Source organism: Nothobranchius furzeri, chromosome 7, assembly GCF_043380555.1.
Source record: "Nothobranchius furzeri strain GRZ-AD chromosome 7, NfurGRZ-RIMD1, whole genome shotgun sequence".
In the NCBI taxonomy this organism is placed as follows: Eukaryota; Metazoa; Chordata; class Actinopteri; order Cyprinodontiformes; family Nothobranchiidae; genus Nothobranchius; species Nothobranchius furzeri.
In genome coordinates, this window is record NC_091747.1 from 36,869,248 (window position 1) to 36,890,826 (window position 21,579).

At 43.2% G+C, this 21,579-nt stretch overlaps 2 protein-coding genes across 4 annotated transcripts in view; both read left to right on the forward strand.

Moving 5' to 3' along the window:
* Positions 1-12,248, forward strand: part of arhgap29a (Rho GTPase activating protein 29a) — a 41,027-nt gene extending 28,779 nt beyond the window's left edge. For 2 of the 3 annotated variants that reach the window (XM_015954863.3, XM_015954866.3), the window contains 17 exons: positions 896-1,042; positions 1,596-1,660; positions 1,743-1,853; positions 1,952-2,032; positions 2,112-2,294; positions 2,412-2,549; positions 3,028-3,218; positions 4,293-4,459; positions 4,708-4,836; positions 6,436-6,534; positions 6,647-6,810; positions 7,421-7,609; positions 9,149-9,286; positions 9,461-9,696; positions 9,778-10,075; positions 10,198-10,306; positions 10,409-12,248. In XM_015954863.3, coding sequence (XP_015810349.1) covers positions 896-1,042; positions 1,596-1,660; positions 1,743-1,853; positions 1,952-2,032; positions 2,112-2,294; positions 2,412-2,549; positions 3,028-3,218; positions 4,293-4,459; positions 4,708-4,836; positions 6,436-6,534; positions 6,647-6,810; positions 7,421-7,609; positions 9,149-9,286; positions 9,461-9,696; positions 9,778-10,075; positions 10,198-10,306; positions 10,409-11,355 — 3,392 coding nt within the window. In that variant the 3' untranslated portion in view covers positions 11,356-12,248. The remainder of the gene's footprint in view (positions 1-895; positions 1,043-1,595; positions 1,661-1,742; positions 1,854-1,951; positions 2,033-2,111; positions 2,295-2,411; positions 2,550-3,027; positions 3,219-4,292; positions 4,460-4,707; positions 4,837-6,435; positions 6,535-6,646; positions 6,811-7,420; positions 7,610-9,148; positions 9,287-9,460; positions 9,697-9,777; positions 10,076-10,197; positions 10,307-10,408) is intronic. The other variant, XM_015954864.3, reaches the window with a different exon arrangement.
* Positions 12,249-12,375: 127 nt separating this feature from the next.
* The window catches only part of LOC107382716 (retinal-specific phospholipid-transporting ATPase ABCA4), a 42,910-nt gene continuing 33,706 nt past the window's right edge, over positions 12,376-21,579 (forward strand). The window contains exons 1-6 of the mRNA XM_054751359.2: positions 12,376-14,146; positions 15,076-15,169; positions 15,252-15,393; positions 15,592-15,731; positions 17,633-17,760; positions 19,287-19,484. Of these exons, the coding sequence (XP_054607334.2) occupies positions 14,081-14,146; positions 15,076-15,169; positions 15,252-15,393; positions 15,592-15,731; positions 17,633-17,760; positions 19,287-19,484 (768 nt within the window). The 5' untranslated portion in view covers positions 12,376-14,080. The remainder of the gene's footprint in view (positions 14,147-15,075; positions 15,170-15,251; positions 15,394-15,591; positions 15,732-17,632; positions 17,761-19,286; positions 19,485-21,579) is intronic.

Here is a 21,579-nt window from a genome sequence, read left to right on the forward strand (position 1 = left end):
TGCAGTGATGGTTGACTTTCTACAACTTTCTCCATCTCCCGACTGCATCTCGAGCTCAACCAGAGATCTTTAGGTTCTTCTTTACCTCTCTCACCAAGGCTCGTCTCCCCCCGGTAGCCCAGTTTGTCCGGATGGCCTGCTTTAGGAAGGGTTCTGGTCGTCCCAAACATCTTCCATTTAGAGATTATGAAGGTCACTGTGCTCTTAGGAACCATAAGAGCAGCAGAGATTTATTTGTAACCTTGACCAGATCTGTGCCTTGCAACAATTCTGTCTCCGAGCTCTTCATGCAGTTCCTTTGACCTCATGATTCTCATTTGCTCTGACATGCATCGTGAGCTGCAAGGTCTTAAATAGACAGGTGTGTGTCTTTCCTAATCAAGGCCAGTCAGCATAATCACACACAGCTGGACTCCAGTGAATGTGTAGGACCATCACAAGGATGATCAGAAGAAATGGAAAGCACATCACAGCAAAGGGTCTGAATACTTAGGACCAAAAACCAATTCCCTTACTCCTCCAAAACCTCCTGTTTTCACGTTGCTTCAAGGCTCTGAGCCTCTGTAGGTGCCATTTATTACTTGTATTTGTTTACATCCTAATTATGTGGCCCTTAGAAACGAGTAGAAGACTCGAGGTAGCTCAGAGGGTCTGTAATTTATTTATTTTTATTAGCTATTGTTAGTGAAAAAACGCAGACGTGTGACAATGTTCATAAACGGCTGCTCCTCAGTGACTCATCAGAATAGATCTGTTATCGGTTAGCGTTAATGATAATATCGTGACCCCAGGTCAGGCCGAGCTTTTCCTGCTGACTCGCTCTCTCTCATGTGCATCAGTGGACAAAAATGGCGCCCGTTAGCTATCTCTTACATGGTTTCCTTGGTTACCACAGGGCTGTCTCCACCAGTTCGGGTCGAAGAAGTGGACCGGACGCTGCAGCGGCAGGACAGTGGGGTGGAGTCGGTGCTGCTCTATGCCAAGTCGTGGTCTAAGTACACCAAGGAGCTGCTGGCGTGGGTGGACAAGCGTCTCAGCGCGGGTGAGTTTCTCTGCTGCTGCAGGGACAACACATAAGGAAGACCTAGCCTTTTAGCTATTATGTCCGCATTTAATTTACATTTTTCTTTTTTTAACCAGGAAATGTATGTTTTGGGTTGTTAAACATGAGTCTAAGCTTTTTTTTCTCCTGATCTTGGTACTGTTTTGATTGTTTAATTGAATTTAGGGATTGAATGAAAGTTTTTTCTGAATGTGTGAACTGGACCCAAAACAATGAGGTCGTATCCAGGCTGAAGGTGGAGTTATGCATTGTGAGACGTTTTGTTTGCTAAATTGGTTAATGACTGGTTTTAGTTTAACACACAAATCTCTCAACTCCACCGCAGGACAGGCTGTACAGTACAGTTAATAGTATCCTCTGGCCTGCTCAACTTTCATGCCTCTATTGATTATTCTGACGTGCAGTTTAGTCACACAAAAACATTAAAACCTGTAGTTTACATCTGGAGATTTTTCATAACATAAGTCTGGCATACTCTTTCATTTCTCATCTGAGAAACGTCAACAAATGAACTCCAAACGTCGTTTTGCAGATATGGAGTGTGCAAAGAGTTACGCCAAAATGGCCGAAACTGCCAAGACTCTTGCGAGTCAGCAGGTGAGCAAATGTTGCGGGGGATTTTACTGGTGGGTTGCTTTTTGCTCATAATGACATCAGGGCTGTTTCCGCCTCGTTCAAGGAGTTCATGCCTTTCCGTGAGATATACATGACAGCTTTCAAAAACGACATTGAATCCAGTCAGCTGGTGCTTCAGACTGCAGCGATACTCCAAAGCAACAAGTTTGTGCAGGTAATTCATTAAGTAACCGACTCTTTTATGGAACAGGACCCTGACTAGTTTTGGACAATGGAAATAAGAGAGCTTGATGAATATGTGTTTCTTTCCAGCCTCTCCTGGCCAGAAAAAATGAGCTGGACAAACTACGGAAAGAGGTTAAGGAGCAGTGGCAGAGAGAGCAAAAGAAAATGGTGAATCTCAGGATGGTCCTCCACACAATTTTTTAACAACTTCTACTTATGAGTGAACATAACAAATCTCTGTCTCCAGCAAGAGGCAGACAGTGCTCTGAAGAAGGCTCGGCTGCTGCAGGTCCAGCGGCAGGAGGAGTACGACAAGGCAAAGGTGACCACCAACCGTCTGGAGGAGGAGCAGAACGCAGGTGGAGGGGGACCTGCAGTAGCCAAGCAGCTGGAAAAGAGGCGCAGGCTGGAGGAGGAGGCCCTGCAGAAGGTGGAGGACCAATCCTGAACTTGCTTTTGTTCATTAGTGCACGCATTAACTTTTTTATTAAGTCGGTCATTATCAGCACTGGCAACATCCGTCATTAAGAATGGCTTTTTCTTTTAGGCTGATGAGGCCAGGGAGCAATGCAAAGCTTGTCAGGTTGACGTTGGAGTGAAGCGAGTCGACTTGGCCACCACCAAGAGTGAGATCATCACCCAGATCAGAGAGATGGTGTCCCAGTGTGACCTCACGCTGAAGGCTGTGAGTTCCTTCTCCTGATAAGGGCTAAAGCCAGCGTTCTGGGATGGTTCGCAAATATTTGGAGATGCAAAATTGTGTGGTGGGAAAATAGTGCAAATTTTCTAATTTAGAATAGTGATACTTTTAAATGTAGCCTCATCAGCAGGGAAATATGATGCAAATTAGTCACTCTGTCCTAAGTATTCTTTTATTTGTTCCCAAATTTCTGTCATTTGATTTGTGGTTTGATCGCCAGCCTCTCCCCCAGGTATCCCTTATACCTCACACCTCTTATTAAACTCAAACACGTGTTCACGGTTCAAGTAAAACAAAGGAAATGTTGAACCCACGCAAATAAAACTCCTGAAAAGCTGCTCGCAATTTGTTGCCGACAGTCACATCCCAGTGAGAAAGTGGTCCAATAGAGCGTCAGCTATGTGCGACCCGCTAATGCGTCGTGTGACTCGTTTGATAATCTGGACTGGTCCTGGTTTTGCAGGTGACCGTCAACTGGTTTCAGCTCCAGCAGGCGCAGGTCGTGTCTCTCCCAGTCAACCACCAGAGTCTGTGTGAGAACGCCAAGCAGTACGAACCCGGCCAGCGCTACATCGAGTTTGTCAGGAGTCTGTCCACCAACGGTCCTCGTCTGGAGTGTCACTCTCTGGATTCACCCATCCCGCAAAGCTCACGGTGAGACTTCTCAAGCAGTCGTGGCCAAATTAAGTGAAGTAGTGCTAATTAGTTGGAGGCTCTAATATTATTTTGGTTGAACGAAAACTTCATTAAAGTTAAAATATCCTAAAGTCGGTGTGTTTTCTCCCTAACTGAGAGGTGGAAGGACAGAGTGAGAGAGATTGTTTTGGAAAGTGTAAAACAATTGTGTTAGTCAGAGCTTCCTGCGGAAATGACTGTAGTCAGGGGACCGAGGGGGTCGGGCGGGGGCTGTCCACCCGTTTGCTTCACTTCTTTTATCCCCAGGTGCTCCTAAACTTTCCTCAGACATGAGCAAACCACCAGACCTTCTAATTGATTCTGTCAGTTTCTCTGGAGTGGATTTTTGGTTAAAAATGGTTCCTTTATTTTGTTGACACAGGTTTGTGGTTAAACACACGTTACCAAACACACGGGAATAAGAGCCTGCTTTGTTCTCGCCGAGTTTTCTCCCACCCTGCCTCCCCGCTCTCTGATCCCTCTGATCAAAAGGACTGGAGTCAGGAGAGAGGAAATGAAATTTTGGAGCGGGGACACACCCACGCTAACATGCACCCAAAGCACCGGCCCCCCCAAGAGCTTAAATATAGCCCACTGACCTACTTAAATGTGTTTTGTGGGATACTTTGCTCGACAATGGCTGGCTTTGTTTGGAGATGTTGCTCTAGCCAGGCTTAATTCTGAGTCAGTTAGTGGCCATTATCCTTTAATCAGCTGCTGTCTTTGATGATCTGATCTCATGATTTCAGGATTATGCAGGGCTCTTGTCAGATTTGATAGAATTTGCAAATATAATTAAGAATTTGATAAGTCAGCACAGAAGAGGAGACAGAAAACACTTGCTGTGTTTAGATGTCTATGCGTTGCTTTATATGAATTAAAAGAATTTAAATTAGGATTAATCATATTCCTGTTGATCCAAAGAATATCCCGTGTTAGCATAAGGACACTAATGTTGGTTTTTGGGGGTGTGGCCTTCTGAATTGTTTTGTTAGCGTTATCTTCCACCACTCAGTTTGGTTGTGACATGCTGTTCCTAATTTTCTGCCCCAGGCTTCTTTTAAACAAGCGCTCCGTGGGCAGCCACTCCTCCCACAGTAACCTGTCGCAGGCATCGGTGACCTGTGACATCCTGGGTGGAGATGACACGGACGGTCAGAACAACTCACAACACGCCAAGATAGCAGAAAGGCGCTCCAACGGGAGCAGCGACATCCAAGGTAAGCATGCAGCCGCTGGTTTTCTACCTCACCCAGCGGGCAGAAGGAAGGAGATTCTGAGTCTGGGAGTAAAATGAAATGTTTTCAGGTGTGATTCACATGGTTTAGGTGTAGTGCGGGGAACTCTAAAAGGATTTGGTCTTTTCACATACATGAGAACCTGTTGGGGTTTATGAGGTGTACATTTCTCTGCAGACACCTAATACCTATACATATTCTTATTTTAAATGATGCTGTCTGTTGTGCAGCCCTTCGGATTCAGGGTGCTTTTCGTTCTTGGGGCTCGGCCAGTCAAAGTGGTGGGATGTGCAGCGACTCGGAGAGCGCTGGTGGGAGCAGTGAGTCTCGGTCCATGGACTCACCTACAGCCAGTCCAGGTATAACACCACAAACCGTTCCACACCAATGAGTATATTTCCCTTCAGGCGTAGATACAGCAGAGATCGTTTTCTTTGGTGCCCTTGGGACAGTAAACTGTTATTTTCCTTCCTGAACCTGATTTCCACCCAACTTACTGGCATGTTGTTTCATAACCAGCAAGCTTGGCGACCCTACACTATTTTGGTTTAATGTTGCACAACAGTATCACACTTAAGCCCTTTTCAGACAGACATTCTGGAACATTTGCGGACAATTCAATCCGGTTTTTAACCGGAACTGTGTTTTCAGACACACCACTTTTGTACCGGAACTTGTCCTTTCGGCTGCGTTCACACAGCAGGGAAAAGTTCCAGATGTCTGACGGCGGCGGGGGGTGGGGTGGGGTGGGGGGAATCGGACTTATGATAAGAAGAAGAAGAAGAAGAAAATATCATTTCTATAGCGCCTCTCAAGATAAAAATCACGAGGCGCTTAAGCATAATTCTGCGCACACGAAGACACATAAGAGACCTGGATGATGAAGCTCAATGGTTAAAGGAATCACTGAAGTGGTGTGAAGCGCTCCGTCGCGCGTCTGGGCGGTACCGTAGGAGGCGAGCTGCTGTGGTTCACCGCATGCTACAGCAGCGGGCTATATAGGTGCGCACAGCGTCCCCCGGTCCCCTCCTCCTCCCCCTCCCTCTTGTCCGGAACTTTACCTCACCAGTCTGAAGCAGCCACCCTGTCCGTAACAAGTCCGGACCTGTTACTAGGGGCTTCGTCCGGATAAATTCCGGAACACGTTATCCGGATGTTTGTATTCAGACAGAAAGGTCTTACGGACAGATTCCGGAACATTTCCGTTTTTCATGGCCTGTCTGAAGGGGGCTTCTGATGCATTCAAACACACAAACATTTGTACTGGTTGAGTCTTGTGTTTCACCTCTTGCTATGCGACAGTACCCTCAGTGTACTTCTGATTCACAGTATTTTTGTGTAATTTGTATTTATAGCTCATAAATAACTTGTAGTTTTGTTCATTTCCTTTTTTTAACAGGAATCTTCTGAACTGTCAGGGCTGAAATCAGGGTGAAAAAAGTGGCCTATAAGCTATTTTAATTACTTTTTAAAAATTGCACCAGAGCTTTGGCCAATATTACACTTTTACTTTATTATGAATTTTTAAAAGTCTCACCATGTCTGCCCTTATTCTCCTTTAAAAGGCTTTAAGTATCATGTTCTTGTCCTTGTTTAGGACTCAGATCAGAATTGGGCCTTTGCTGGTAGTTTAAACAGTTTACATGACATTAAATGGTGTCATTGGTGAAAGTCTGCTTTGATTGTCCGCCCGAGGGTGATCAATGCAGGAGGTAATCCGTAAGTCCGTTCAGTCAGGTGGTTTAGAAACAAGCATGCTTAAATATGGCCTGTCTTTGATCAGACAGCACAGCTGGGAATCACCAACAATCACCTGCATCGGCAGCAGGGATGAAAGCCCACGTGTGTGAAATCTGTTAGCCTTGTACTCAGTTCTCTAAACGTTGAGGTCAGGACGAGCAGAAACGGAGCTGGTGCCAAGATGTGGTCCTACATGTGTGTTCTGCTTTTTTGTGCAGGGGACTTCAAGAGGAGATTACCCAGAACCCCTTCCACGGGCACCATGTCGTCTGCTGATGACCTGGATGACCGGGAGCCTACGTCTCCTTTGGATAATGGTGAGTAGAATACAATTTTGCTTACATTTCTTGTATAAGATGAGGATTTTATTTGTTTCATTAGCAGTAAAATGTATTTGTTAGACCGTGTCGTTCTATTTTTGCTCTTAAGGTTTAAGCGAGATGGTAATAGAGAGCGCCAGCTCCCCAGGACCTTTCAGAAACACCCAAATGTCCAAAGCAGCTCAAACCCACAAGCTGAGGAAGCTTCGAGCGCCCTCCAAGTGCAGAGAGTGTGACAGCCTGGTGGTGTTCCATGGAGCAGAGTGTGAGGAGGTAACCGCTTCCTCTTCTGAACATTTTAAAGTTGCCAAAGTTGCACTCCGGCTTCTTTACAACTCACTGCAGCCAAAATATTAAAACCAAATCAAAGGAAAAGAAGCCGCCTCTCTTCTTTTAAAAATGAAGAAAAGAAAAAGGAAAACTGGCCACAACTTCTCCTCTGAGACCAGACTTCTTCCAGTTGGAGGAAACCGAAGAGCTTTTGTTTGTCCTTTCCATCATTCCTGTGCAACCTTCTCCTCTGTTGACTTTAGATCACGTTTCTGCCCATGTTTATTAGATACACACACATGACAGCAGCGGAGAGGTTACTGGAATAATAGATGATGTAATGCTGGTAAAGAAATTCGGCTCGCTGCTGGTTTTCATGTTGGCATTTTGGATTTTATCCAAAGCTCCCAACAAATGGTTATCAGGGTTCTATTTGTGTCAGCAGATTTACGCATTTCCTCTTTTAAAAAGGCCAGCGAGTGTTTTTGTTCCATTCCACCTACATGCTCAATAAAGGAAGTCAAAAAGAGTTTATTTTTGTACCTTAAAAGTTTGAATCTCCTGTTTGTTTTCTGCCCTCCGTTTAGAAAATGTGTTTCTATGTTGCCTGCAGTGTTCTCTGGCCTGTCATAAGAAGTGCCTGGAGACTTTAGCCATTCAGTGTGGTCACAAGAAGCTCCAGGGAAGGCTTCACCTGTTCGGCATCGACTTCATCCAGGCAGCCAAAAACAGCCCGGACGGCGTCCCGTTCATCATACGCAAATGCACTTCGGAAATCGAGAACAGAGCGCTCAACATGAAGGTATTTTTATTCCACCTGTAAAATTCAATCAGCAGTTTAATGGGAGGATTCAGATTCTTGGTTTGACAAGTCTAATAATAGCTAGAGAAAGGCAGATTGATGTCATTGATTAGGCAAAAGAATTTTATTTTCATCTCAACATAGTCCCAGAATGTGATTTTTTATGTCTTCATGTACACTGTCAAAAATAAGGGCACGTAAATGGTACGTTGTTGTGCCCCAAGGGACAAAAATGACATTATTCAGTCTAAGGACTAATATTGGACCTCAGGGTATCTATCTGTTCCCTTTATGTTATCTGTTCCTGTTATGTTGTCTTAAAGGTACATATAAGTTCCTTAGTAGTAAAAAAGTACACATTTGCAACAATTTTTTCAAAAGGTTCAATTTCTGGTACATTCTCTTTCACTAAAAACCAACCTGCAAATAGATTTCATAGTTTCCCTGTTCGTCATTTTGTAAGCACTGGAAGATCATTGTAAACTTATTTGTTGGATGAAAAAAAAATTAACAATACATTTAAATAACGTGCTAACTAATTAAATATTTTTGAAAGGAGACAGTGTGGCTGAATTTTCTTTTGGAAGAGTAGATCACAAATCGGATCACAAATGCTTTTCTAATGTGTGTGTGAAGCTCCACAGTGGTGTAGTGGTTAGTGCTGTTGCCTTGTAAGTAGGAAGTTCTAGGTTCACATCCTGGTTAGCAGTCTCTCTGAATGTACTTCTGTGGGTGTTTTTGTACTTTAAATTAAGGGTACAAATGTGCTCTCTAATTGTACCCCTAAAGGTACAATTCTCAGGGTATCCGCGGGTCCTTAAAAAGTCTTAAATTTACTTTTCCAAATTTAAGGCCTTAAAAATCCTTAAAAATTACAAATAATCATTAAATACAGTTTCCAAAGGTCTTAAATGACCAAAGACCCAATAAACAAGAAATTTTTATTTCTATAAAATTTTCGTGAATTTCTAGTTAGTGTTCAGCATTTTATGTTTATCATATTTTCATAAGCGGAACTGTACACATTCAGTTGGTTGTGAAAGAGGGCTATTTTTAGATGAGCACATTAGCTGGTTAAGCTAGTGGGAGCTTGCGCCATGGGGAAGTACAAGTTTAATGGTAACTGGATGGTTAATCCCACATTCGCGACGTGGTTAGCACCGGTTTCAGGCAATAGCTGGAAATTATAGCTTAAATGAAATTTTAAAAAATAGCTTAAATTTGGTCAAAGTGGCCTTAAAAAAAGGTCTTTAAAAGTCTTAATTTTGGCTCCCTTAAACCTGCAGATACCCTGAATTCTGTACTTTAATTTCTGAGTGTGTAGGATACGAGTTTCTCACCTTTGTTCCGCTAGTCTGATGTTTGAACCGAATGAATACTCATAAGCTGCTTTTGAAAAGTCAAAATAAAGAGTTTACCAGTTCCGTGCCGTTCCTTTGTGCTGCCCGTTGATATTCCACAGCCGTCGGCGCCTCTATAGTGAGTGAGAGAAGAGCTGAGTTTTCTGTGCTGAAAGCATTTTGTTTCTGTGCTCTGAAGGGAATCTACCGTGTCAACGGAGCCAAGTCTCGAGTGGAGAAGCTGTGCCAGGCCTTCGAGAATGGCAAGGACCTGGTGGAGCTGTCTGACCTTTACCCCCATGACATCAGCAATGTTCTCAAACTCTACCTGAGACAGGTGGGCGGCTTCCTGACAATACTGCCTTGATTTTATTGGTTAGGAAAATATTTTTGTATTCTTTCTCTGATGAAACTGTTTATTCATATCTATTTTTATCAGGTGTAACCCACACAATGTCCAGAGATAAACCACATTTAGGTTGATCTTTTCTTTTTATTAACTTCTCTCCAGCTTCCAGAACCACTCATCCTCTTCCGTTACTATAACGACTTTGTCGGTTTGGCGAAACAAAGCCAAAGCATCATCGTGGAGGAGCTGGAGGCGTCGCGGCTCAGTCCAAGCTCTGTGATGCCGTCCCAGGTCAGCGTGCAGCTCAGCCGGGTGCTTTTCAAAATCAAAGATCTGCTACGACATCTGCCTCCGGCTCATTACAAGACTCTGCAGTTCATCATAGAGCATCTGCACCGGTATGGAGGGCTGCAGAACATGAAAACATGAACTTCTCAGACTCAGTCTTTAATAACTGTGTTTTTTCTTGTTCTTCTCAGGGTGACAGAGCATTCAGAGGAGAACAAGATGACAGCCAGCAACCTGGGCATCATCTTTGGCCCAACACTGATCAAACCGAGGCATGCAGACGCCGAAGTCTCCCTCTCCTCCCTGGTGGATTACCCCTACCAGGCTCTCATTGTGGAGCTTCTGATCAGACACTACCAGATGATCTTTGACTCTCCCCCCAGCCCTGTTGGCAGCACCTCACCTACAGATGTAGACTCCCACCTGACCATGCAGGAGAAGGAGCAGCGGCTGAGTCGCCACTCCAAGTCTCTGGGAGACATCAAGGAGGTGAATACTCCCATCAGTTCCTGTTCAATGCATGGCATCCATTTAATAACCAGCTCATTTGTTTCCCGTTTAAGGTGAAATTATGAGTTGAAGCTTTGTTTCTAACATCATTCTTCTCACAGCAGAGCTCTAAGGTGTTCAAGAGACATTCCTCCATAATTCCTTCTTCTCATCTGCTGGCTGAGGTTCAGGAGTCCATGCCAAACCTCGACGGAAGTGACTTTGAACCTGGTCAGTGTTATTGCAACTTTTTTATATAAATCCTCACTTTTAGCATCTATTCTATGCTGCCGAACAAATTAACAGTTAACTTTAAAGATCTTTCTGTTTTAGCGGACGAAGTGGACTCTGGACCCCTAAATGGAATAAAAACATCGAGTCTTTCTGAGATCTCAAAGCCAAGTGAGAAAGGTCTTTTTCGCTCTCAGCATGTCGCCATCACCAGGGTTCAGCTTCGACACCCACGCAGCAGGCTCTGTTCCCGACCGGTGAGCATGCCGGCTGAACGGGTTGTAAACCAAGTACGCGTGGACGAGAATAACTCCCGGAACAACGACGGACAGGACAGCGGGAGAGGAGGAGGAGGAGGAGGAGGCTGTGACCAGTGCATCGAAGAGGCGGACGAGACGGAGAACGCAAAAGCACGTGCTGGCACACATTACCGGAATACGTTTATTGACACACAGACGCTAAGGAGGACATGGGACAAACAGTACAAGTACGAGGCTTCCCGAGCCTCCAGACAGGCGTCCAGTTCCCTCTCGGAGAGCGAGGCGGTGGATTCCAGCTGCTTATCGTCGTCGGTGCCACCCTGCCTCTCCCTGGGAAATGCAAAGAGCGCCGTCAGCCCCATCTACCCCAACAGACCCTACACGGTTGCAGTGCGACCCAGCAGAACTTTAAAGAAGGAGGACCTTTCAACCAAGTACAACACAGTTGCAACTGTTTTCCGAGCTCCCAGAACTCTCCAGCCTCCTCCAGGAACTTTCTACAAGCCCCCACCAGGGAGCAGAGCCAAAGTGCTGCAGAACTGTGCGTTAGCTAACAGTGCTGAGGACGAAGATGAGGAGGAGGATGAAGAGGAGCTGGGGATCGAGATAGAGGTGTCGGTAGATGAGCCTCTGGAGGAAGACATTCCTGCTGAGCGGGAAGATGACATTTGTCAGTCATCCAGTTCCAGCCCTGAGGATCTGGGCCCAAACCAGACCAAACCCGTATACCAGAGACTACGACCCAGGCGCCTCCAAGAGGTGGAACACAGAGAGGCTCATTTTGTTTAATTCACAAACTGGTTAACGCGTGCCATTTTACTCTAGTAAAAAGCCTAAGAAGCTTCAGACTGTAAAGAGAATGAGGAGCTGCGCGATCAAAGGACGTGAGTGAAAAACCGGACTTGTTCGTCTACGTTTGGTTCTCAGACGGCAAACAGGATGCACTTAAAATGTCGCAGAGTTTTAAAGCAGCTCTGCACCTCATCACGATGTACAAAACTGTGCAATTACGTTTTTCTGTCTCCGTATTTTGTATAATGTGTTAAAGACTCACTGTATATATGTGCGTGTATACCAAAAAAAAAAAACCAGACTCGGCGTGAGTCGTAATATTAGCGTGTAAACCGTAGCCACGACACTGAAGGAAATTCTGTGCTCTCGCGCTGACATGAACACTCTCCTGTTGGAGTTGTCCCACCTGCTGTGAGTAAGAGTGTTTAAACTGTTACAAGATTAACCATTTTGATCAAAATGTTTTGTAAATAAAGCTAAACGGTGGCCTTGGACGTGCGCTGTTAATGCACGTCTCTTCTGATGTTCAGGCAGGAGATTCATCCACGTAGTTTCATTATTCAGAACCTGAAAAGTGTCAATTTGTCTGAAATATTTTTTTATAAATGCCTCTGATGTCTGCTCTGGTATCGCTTTTACACGTTTTTAATATAACACTGAATATGTCTCCGTAGCCAAAGCTGTTTCTGTTTATATCTCATCAGTAACCTAAATCTTACAGGTTTATTGTAAGTAACACCAAGTGCTTCGTTTATTTAAGTGGTATCTGTTTTTTTCACAGCAGGGCACCAGGTAAACACGGTGTTAGTAAGTTCAGTGTAAAAAGTGAATAGGTACACGATAGACACCTTTTTGTAACTTATTAAACATACCTGGAAATGAAATAATTACAGGTCTGCTTGGTTCTTTCACAATTTGTAATGGTTTTAATTGAGATTTACTGTTTTTTAGTTTGTGGTGTTACTTTAACAGGTTTGCATGGTTTAACCCCCAAGCTTTCATTTGATGTTATTTTATTTAGACTTTATTTGATTGGTAGGATCTATTTTACATGACCTGTATTTGTATAGCGCCTTCTTAACCTTCTACAACCCCCCAAGACACTTTAATCAGTCATCCACACGTTCACATTCTGGTGATGATGAGCTACGTTGTAGCTACAGCTGCCCTGGGGCGCACCGATGGAGGTGAGGCCTATCGAAAAAATGGCGCCACTGGTCCCTCTGACCACCACCAGCAGGCAAGGCGGGTTTAGTGTCTTGCTCAAGGACACAACAATTAACAGTCTATAGTTCAAAACTGTTATTACTGATCAGAAATAAATGTTTAAAAAAATAACAATGATTTCCAAATCTCCTTAACAAAGAACATCAGGTCTAAGTTGAGCAAGCTTGGTCACTGCTGAAGCATCACCCTCTGCTCGGACTCCTGTCCCTGAAGGTTACTCTGGTAAAAGTTCAAGTCCTGTTAGTCGTCACACACTGGTGAAAAGTTTTGTCCACATTTGACCGATCCCCTGGAGGAGTGGTGAGCTGCAGACATGGTCACACTCAGGAACCATTTGGTGGTTTAACCCTCCAGTGGAAGCCCTTTATGCTGAGTGTCCTTGGTATGGCTGGACCATGGTTTTGAACCCACCATCTCTCAGTCCCAGCACAGACACTCATACCACTAGGCCAGTTTCAAAGCATTATGTGCTCTGACTGCACAACTAACATTTTCCTTTTACACTCGTGGAGGATTTTCAACCCTCCCACTGTCTTTATGGGTGACCCCGAGAGGAAAGTTGAGGTGGTGCTCACTCCTCACCCCTGCCACGTGGACCTCCAGGGATAAACCATCAACCCTGCTCAATGGTCAACTTTCCTCGCGAGGTCACCCATAAAGACAGTGGGAGGGCTAGTGATGTAATAATGTTGGTCAAACCAACACACCTAAACAAGAGCGAGGAACGGCTACCCAGAGCTTTATTAGATGAACTTTGAATTTAAATTGTAAATTTTAATTTCCTATGTTCTGCTGACTAAACATTTGACATGAAGCACTGTTAATAACTGGATGATGGTGTCTCATGGTGGTTGGGAGAGAAATGGAAGCAGGGCGTGAGCCGTCTCCCAGGCCAGCGCCGACGAAGTAGATTAAATCAATCGGCTTAACTGTTCACAAGGTCTGGAAACAAGCTGCATTAGCAACCACAAGGAGCTCTCCGGAAGATGTGCTGTCATTCATTTTTATGTATTGAGAGTGAATCTACAGGGCAGGTGTTCCGCTGAGGTAAGTCATGCTGCTTTGTTGAAGATTGTTACTTAGAGCCACTGTGTCTACGTACTCGTAGGAAGATGGTAGCTGTAAAGTTGTATAACAACGACACTTTTTAAAAGTTATCCTTGAATAAATGTTACAGCAAAAGGGGAAAACGTGTTTTTGCTGACACGAACCACTAATTAGGGTGGCAGCATATATATTTAAAGAGGAAGATTCTGTAACAGCTCGGCTATAGTGTCTTGAGCTCATTAACCTCATTACTGAGCTATTGCTAGCTTTCACATGGAGCTTTCACTCCGTAAATGGGCACACAGATCTGTAATGAACACAGCTCTCTCCCAGTTACGAGTGAGTGAAACAAAAGATGGCTTCCTCTGGCCCTGCAGATGATTATGGTCTGGTTGAATGCAGGTTTGTTGGTTGGAGCCAGCCTCAGTGGGGGTGAAGAAGAGGCAGCATGAGGTCAGGAGGACAGGTCAGGCTCCTGCTGTGGAAGAACTGGACCATCCGCAGGAGGCAGAGGGTAATATATTCTATTGTTTAAGAGGAAGCTGGACCAGCAAGTTTGGCAAATTGGATGGAAGTCATGAGTCCGTAAAACACCATCTTCTATTAAGTTTATTTGGATAGCCCCAAATCATGACAAGAGTCATCTCTTGGCACTTCATCAAGTAGACATTCCAACTGAGCTCAGTTCGCTATGCCAGTTAGTTACGTTTCCTAGTTGAGGAAACCCAGCAGATTGCATTAAGTCACTAACTTGTGTCAGGGACAGCGGAGAGAAAAACTCTCTTTTAACAGGAAGAAACCTCCAACAGAACGGACCCATTTGCCATGACTCACTGGGGGTTTAAGAAGACAGCATGCAACCTACATACCAAGTAGTGTTTCTATAACTGCATACATTACAATTTCTTAGTAGAGATTCTATTTCCTGACAAAACAAACTTTATTGTCTTTATCTGAGTGAATCTAAGTAATTCAACAGGTGAACTAGTTGTAGCACATTCCAAATATCGGAAGAGGGAGAATGTTCAGCGGCTGGCAGTAGTGCGCCAGCTGATGCTCACCTCCAGGAGGCTACCACAGCTCAGCAGAACACCAGTTTAGCTTTTCTAGGTAGAAAACACTTAAATAAGGGTAGTGGTAGAAGAAAGTAGCATAGTGTGGAAAGTGGTCAGTATATCCTCAGAAAGCATAAGCCTATAGCAGCATAACTACATAAATAACCCAGGATAACCTAGCCTTTAAAGCGGAGGCGTGTATATTGTATACATGTTTCAGCATTTCTCATTTTCCGGGATGCAACAGTTTACTCGGCTGCAAACAGAATCTGTGAAATAGGCATAACTTTGTGAAAGACCTCTAGCCCTGGATTTAAACCCATTCAACTCACTCTGACAACAATCAATAGAACAAAGTTCCCCCTCATGAAGCTGGCCGTTCTTTCAGGTGCGTTTCGTCATGGAGATCGTATGGCCTGCTACTCTGTTCATGGGACTGATGTGGCTCAGAAGTGTGAACCCGCTCTATCGTCAACACGAATGTGAGACAAGATCACCTCGTTCCTTAAAAGTTTTGAAAAGGTGCCCTTGAGCAAAGTTTTAGGAGGACCTCTTCTTCCTCAGGCCACTTCCCTAACAAGGCCATGCCCTCGGCTGGTGTCCTGCCGTGGATACAGGGAATCTTCTGCAATGCCAACAATCCTTGTTTTCAGTTCCCCACCCGCGGGGAATCTCCTGGCCTGGTGTCCAACTACAACAATTCCATGTAAGCATTTTCAAGACAAGAATAGTTTGAAACCTGGGGTGGAGCATTTCCACTTAGCGGTAAGTCTTAGAAAAATAGACAGAGTTAAATAAAGAATTCAAAGAAAGTGAGTAATGCTCCAGACACATTAATGCAAAGCTGCAATATAAAATACCTTTGTGATACAGTCTGGTAACTTTCATTGACCTCTCCCCCCAGACTGGCACGGTTCTACTCGGATGCCAAAGAGCTTCTTTTCAGTGACCCAGAGTTTCTGCAGGTCGGTCGCCTCTGGAGGGAACTGAACGCTATGAGTCACTTTATGGACACGCTGCGCAGTCATCCTGAAATGGTCTCGGGTCAGTGGTCAAGGCTTTCATCAACATCCTGCAAAACCATGAAAAAAGACTAATTTAAGCTGTTTTGCGCATTCATTTTTAACGTGTTTTTATTTACCCTTGTTTGTAGTCCAGAAGGTCCAAATGAGATCAGTGCTTCAAAATAAAAGAAACAACATAAAGACGAGTTCACATATTTTTTAGCAAATGAAAATTAGAATACATGCAGGGTGGGAAATAAAATTGGAACCATACCAGCAATACCTGTTCAGACTTATGAGGTAGTGTGATGTGATTCAAACAAGTATTCAAATAACACCTTTGCCAAAAAAAACCCAAAAAAACAGTAACATGCGAATTTTCAATCTCTATTCCACCCTAAATATACATAGAGTGTGCAGTGGTGAATGTGTGATCCTGCATGCATTACAAACTCAAAGCTGCACGATCTACAGAGCCCATTCTCCACAATGCACACAGAAAGGACATTTTGTACAGCTTTCTTTTCTGGCTACCATGACCGTGGGAATTCACTTTTGGGTCTAAGTTTGGTTGTCTGTTAACAGTCAACATTATAGTCAATTACAGTTTTATCAGAGATTGTGGTAGTGAATGACAAGCATTTACAAAAGCTCTATGGCTTTTGTAAATGATCATGTCATAAACATACAGGATTTAGTTCTGAGTCATTTACAATGATGGAAAACGTGAGGACCCCTGAGGAATACCAGTAGTTAATAGAGGCTGATGTTAAGTTTGCTTATGTGACACACTTAGTTCTCTCAGGTTAACAGAAATCTAAACTGAAGTTACTGCCGCAACTTTTTTTTAGTAGTTTTAAGTTTTAACACATTCCCTCCATAATTACACTAAGTCTTTAAATGCAGGTCTATTCCTGTCAGGTGATCTTTAAACTTTTGTACACATAAGATAGCATTAGACCGTAGGATCTTAGGGTCAACCCAGACCTTGTTTCACCTCACTTTCCTGTCTGCCTGTCTGGATAGTTTAACACCATTATAGCAGACAGGTTTAGGAAAGTAAGCTGCTTATTTTGCCACTAGAATGTTTGTTTGACAGACAGGTAGCTGTTCATGAGCCACCTTTTGACCTCTCAATAAGTATATCAACACACTGCTCCTGTCTTAAAGGGGGCCGCTCCTTTTTACCTCATTTCCTCACTGAAAAAAAAAAAACCCGTTCATGATAGGAGTGGAATGACAGCGAGAACATTCCTGAATGTGGACCGTTGTGTCGTTCTGCTTTTCTCATGGAGAGCTACGTAGAATGACTAACAGAGCTAAAGGAGATATGGATTCACATTCCTCTCAAGTTCCCATGATTCCAGAGAAAGTGAACTGAATTGCTGTGAGAACAAGGTCAAACAATGGGCAAATTTGACTCACAGCTGCTCATTTAACCCCCCAAAAGTGTTTGATTTTGTTAACGTGGTTATTTTAATACATGTATATGTGCAGAATTCCTCATTCCCCAAAAAGTCCATCTTGATTTTGAAACTCAGCTCATTCTCTATTTTCACATCCTCACTTGCTTTGTTTGACATTATTTGTTGTTTCCTGTGGATGCATCACTAGGCAAGATCATCGAAGGCAGAACCTGGACAGAAGCCAAAAGCGCACTTTGTCTTGCAAAGTAAACTTCTTTCAAGCACAGGCAGGCCAATGGAAACAATGCTACAGTGTGGAGTTGGAAGAGTTGGGAATTCTTCCTCCTGTGTTCCACTTCCTCTAATGAAAGCCAGTTTGTGGCAACTTGTCCAGAATATGTGTTAATAGGAATCCAGATTTTTCCACCTTAACCAGTTTTTCCTCTTTGCAAGTTAAACAGAAGTTTAACCGCACATGGATGTACCAAGAAAATGAGTAAAATCAAACAAAACTCGACTCTGTGTCTTTTGGCAGGTCGAGGAGTGAAGGTGGAGACGATCCTGAAGGACGATGAGACCTTGACGTCATTCCTGCTGAGAGACATTCCTCTGACAGAGTCTGTGGTGTATCATTTAGTTAATGCCCAGATCAGGCCTGAACAGGTACTCAGACATTAGCACGCACACACACACACACACACACACACACACACGCACACACACACACACACGCACACGCACGCGCACGCGCACGCACACGCACACACACACACACACACACACACACACACACACACGCACACGCACGCACACACACACACACACACACACACACGCAAACGCACACGCACACGCACACGCACACACACACACACACACACACACACACACACACACACACACACACACACACACACACACACACACACGTATAATACAACAGTAAATAAGTACCACATTCAGTCTGAGACAATCATCTCAGTGCCATGATCCAGGATGATTGCTAATTATTCATATTAAGCTCAAACGTCTGCAGTGATGACTTTAATGGGAAAATTGTGTGAAGATGGAGCACAGTTAATACTAAATGCCACATCCACAAAGTCCTTGAGCCCAATGGCCTATTCCCTTTTGGAGTTTCTTGGAGCAGAAAACTATTAATGGCATTAAGGAGATTTGTGTAAAGTTGCTGACACATTTAGTCAGTGGCTCGATACAATCTGCTGGGTTTCCTTAAATAGGAAACTTTTAAATTACTGGCATAATGAACTGAACTCGGTGCACTGATAAGATCCATATGGTGGTGCTCCACCGTACCTGGCAGCATTGTTACCACGGCACAACCCTTCACGATCTCTACGCTCAGCTGAGCTGGAGCTACTGACTGTTTCTCACTCCCGGTACAGATTTAGAGGAGATCGGGCTTTCCCGGGTCTTGGCTCCATTCCTCTGGAATGAGTTGCCACTCAGCATCAAACAGTCACCCTCACTCCATGTCTTCAAGAGTCACTTGAAGACTCATTTTTATCATTTGACTTTTATGTGACCTGGTTTTATGTTTATATATATATATGAATATATATTCTATCCTGCCTTTTTTATGTGGTTTTTAGGACTTTTTATCACTCTGTTTTTATTTTAATTTATGCTATGTTCAGCACCTTGGGCTTCCGTAGAAGCAGTGGAAGGCACTCTACAACAAATAAAGAGATTGATTGATTGATTGATGATTGATTGAAGAAGTTTCAATTGGATTGTTTAATCTATGAAGTGCCTTCAAACAACTGTTTTTGTGCTTTGGCACTATATAAATAAACTGAACTGAATGAGGGAAGTTTTAGAGGGCAAAGCTGCATAAGCAGACAGGCCTTAGGCTCCTAACTTATCATGACATTACAAAGGAGAAATAAAAAAACAGTAACATAGTTCTGAGTTATGCTGCAGAAAGATAAAAATGGCTCTTCTTTCCACTTGAATGAGAAATTTCACACCAGGAATTCAGATGTTCAGAAAACTGAAATTTACAAAAGCTGTGTAGACTGGTACAAAGAGATAGAATGTCACAATGAAGCTGATGCTGTTGACTGCAAGGAAGCTCTCTCACATACTTCTGCCCAAAGGCAACATCCACATCGTCTGTGTGTGACACAGTTTACAGACACTTCTGTCTCTTGCCTGCTGGTTTCCAGTTTGCTTTCGGTGTCCCAGACTTGCACCTGAAGGACATTGCCTGCAGCCTCAACCTCCTAGAGCGATTCCTCATCTTCTCAAGCCTCAGAGGACTTTACGCCGTCCGCAACGCCATGTGCATCCTGACCCCACAGCGCCTGCAGATAATCGAGGACAAATTCTACGCCAATGTTGACTTTTTCAAACTTTTCCGACTGGTACGTTTTGATCTATTCTTAGACTTCAAAGCTTAATTTGACTTTATATTTTAGCTTTATTCCAAATAGCACACCAGGTTGAGATTGAATTAACCTTAACTTATAGCACGGTGCCCTAAAAAACTGATTTCTAAGAAACTCCGAAGCTAAAATATCCATTCACACACAATGTAAAAATCCCACAAATTGCTTTTTATGTGCAAAAACAATTTACGTTTTTTTAATCTCCATATCACATCGTGAGAAAACTTTACAAGCTAACATAGTTTTCTGGAACACACCACATGTTTTAGAGTCAGCTGACACAATGAATACACAGCTGGTTTTATTTTTCTAAGGACTGTGACTCACAGGGTGGAGCAGATGTTTTTCCAAGGAAATGCAGTTCAAGTAAACATGGCATTATGTTCCTGTCATGTAAAAATCGAAAATGTGTTTATCAAAGTATAAATATACATACCATTTAATATTTTAACATTCAAACCCACATGGTCTGGATAAAAAGAGACACAATTTGTACAAATGGCTGAAAAAGGTGCAGCAGCTAAAAGAACCACAGATAATTCCAATAAGCTGTAAACATTAGCTGAGCAGACAGATGGTCCCTTCCTAATATTGGCTAAGTGTGACATGTTTAGTAACGAGTTGCCAAAGAAAAACGACGCCTGCCTCATCTTCATCGAGGCACAGAACCGTGGAGCTGTGCCGGAAGGCCTTGGTATATCTGACCATGTCTGTTCAGAAGCAGTGAAAAGCTTCTTTACCTCTCCGCATCACATCTCCTTTTGTTATGCTTCTAAATGTTTGGTGTCATCGGCTGCAGCTGCTGACTAGTGTGTGGCGCTGAATATTGTTATTGGATGTAAGAAGTTTCCCAGCCGGACTGGGAGATAACAAAGAGGAAGGATGTTTCCGACAAAAAACAGAGTGTCTTAGCTTCATGCAGCTTCCTGAAGCTTTATCTTATTGTCTTGTGGGCTTTCTGGAAGCTTTCTTGGGAAAACCGAAGCAGTGCTCAAGACAGCGGAAAGCAAAAAGAAAAAAAAAACAGATGTCATTTTTCCAGATGTTTCCACAGCTAATTGTTTATTGATTAACTTTGTACTGAACTAGCCTAACTATGCAGTTTTAAAAACAGCCTTCTATGTTGCACAGAAGTCAAATTTAAAATGACCTTTAACCATGGGTCTTTTATCAGAGTTCTGTCTGGGTTTTTCCTACACAATTATAAATAATTCATGAAGGCTTAATAAATCTACCAGAGATGCTATATGGGGATCTTTTTGTCCTGCTTTTATTTTGGTAAGCCACTTCCTTTTTCACAGCAGTCTGACTTTTTAAGCTGGCTAACGATTTTATTCAAAATCATAAAGTTTATATTTAGATGTCAGTATTTATAATTGAACATATTTAGGTTGATATATTTATATTTGATTCTAAAAAAACTGCATGGTGGCACAGTGGTTAGCACTGTTGCATCGCAGCACGAAGGTCGCAGGTTCAAAACTCGCCTTTCTGCGTGGAGTTGCGTGTTCTCCCCATGCATGCGTGGGTTTCCTCCGGGTACTCCGGTTTCCCCCACACATCACAACATGCCCTACAGGTTATTAAAAAAAAAAAAAAAAAAAAAAAAACTTGTACGTCGTTTTGGATAAAAGCGTCTGCGAAATGAATAAACATAAAACACCAAAGAGTTCCCGAGCCCAGCCACAGCTGCAACTCACCGCTCCAGATGTGGGTCACATGTGGAGATGTGTGTAATTTCACCAGTGTGTGATGATGACTATGGGATTGAATATTTATTTGTTCTCTTTGGGATACTCACAATCAACTTTCCACAGTTTTTATTTAAAATATGTTAGTTTTATAAGAATTACAGAAATTTCATATTAAAAAAAAGCTTTAACTTAGTGTTTTTATTTATTTGAAAAAAAAATTTGACGTCATTGATCACTTAAGGTTACGTCGAAAATTAAGTCAGTATGGAATAAGAGGTGTGGCTCATCAATGGGTTAAAACTTATTTAGAAAAAAGGAAACAGTTTGTTCAGATAAAGGACCATAAATCAAAACTATGTGATATTAATTGTGGAGTG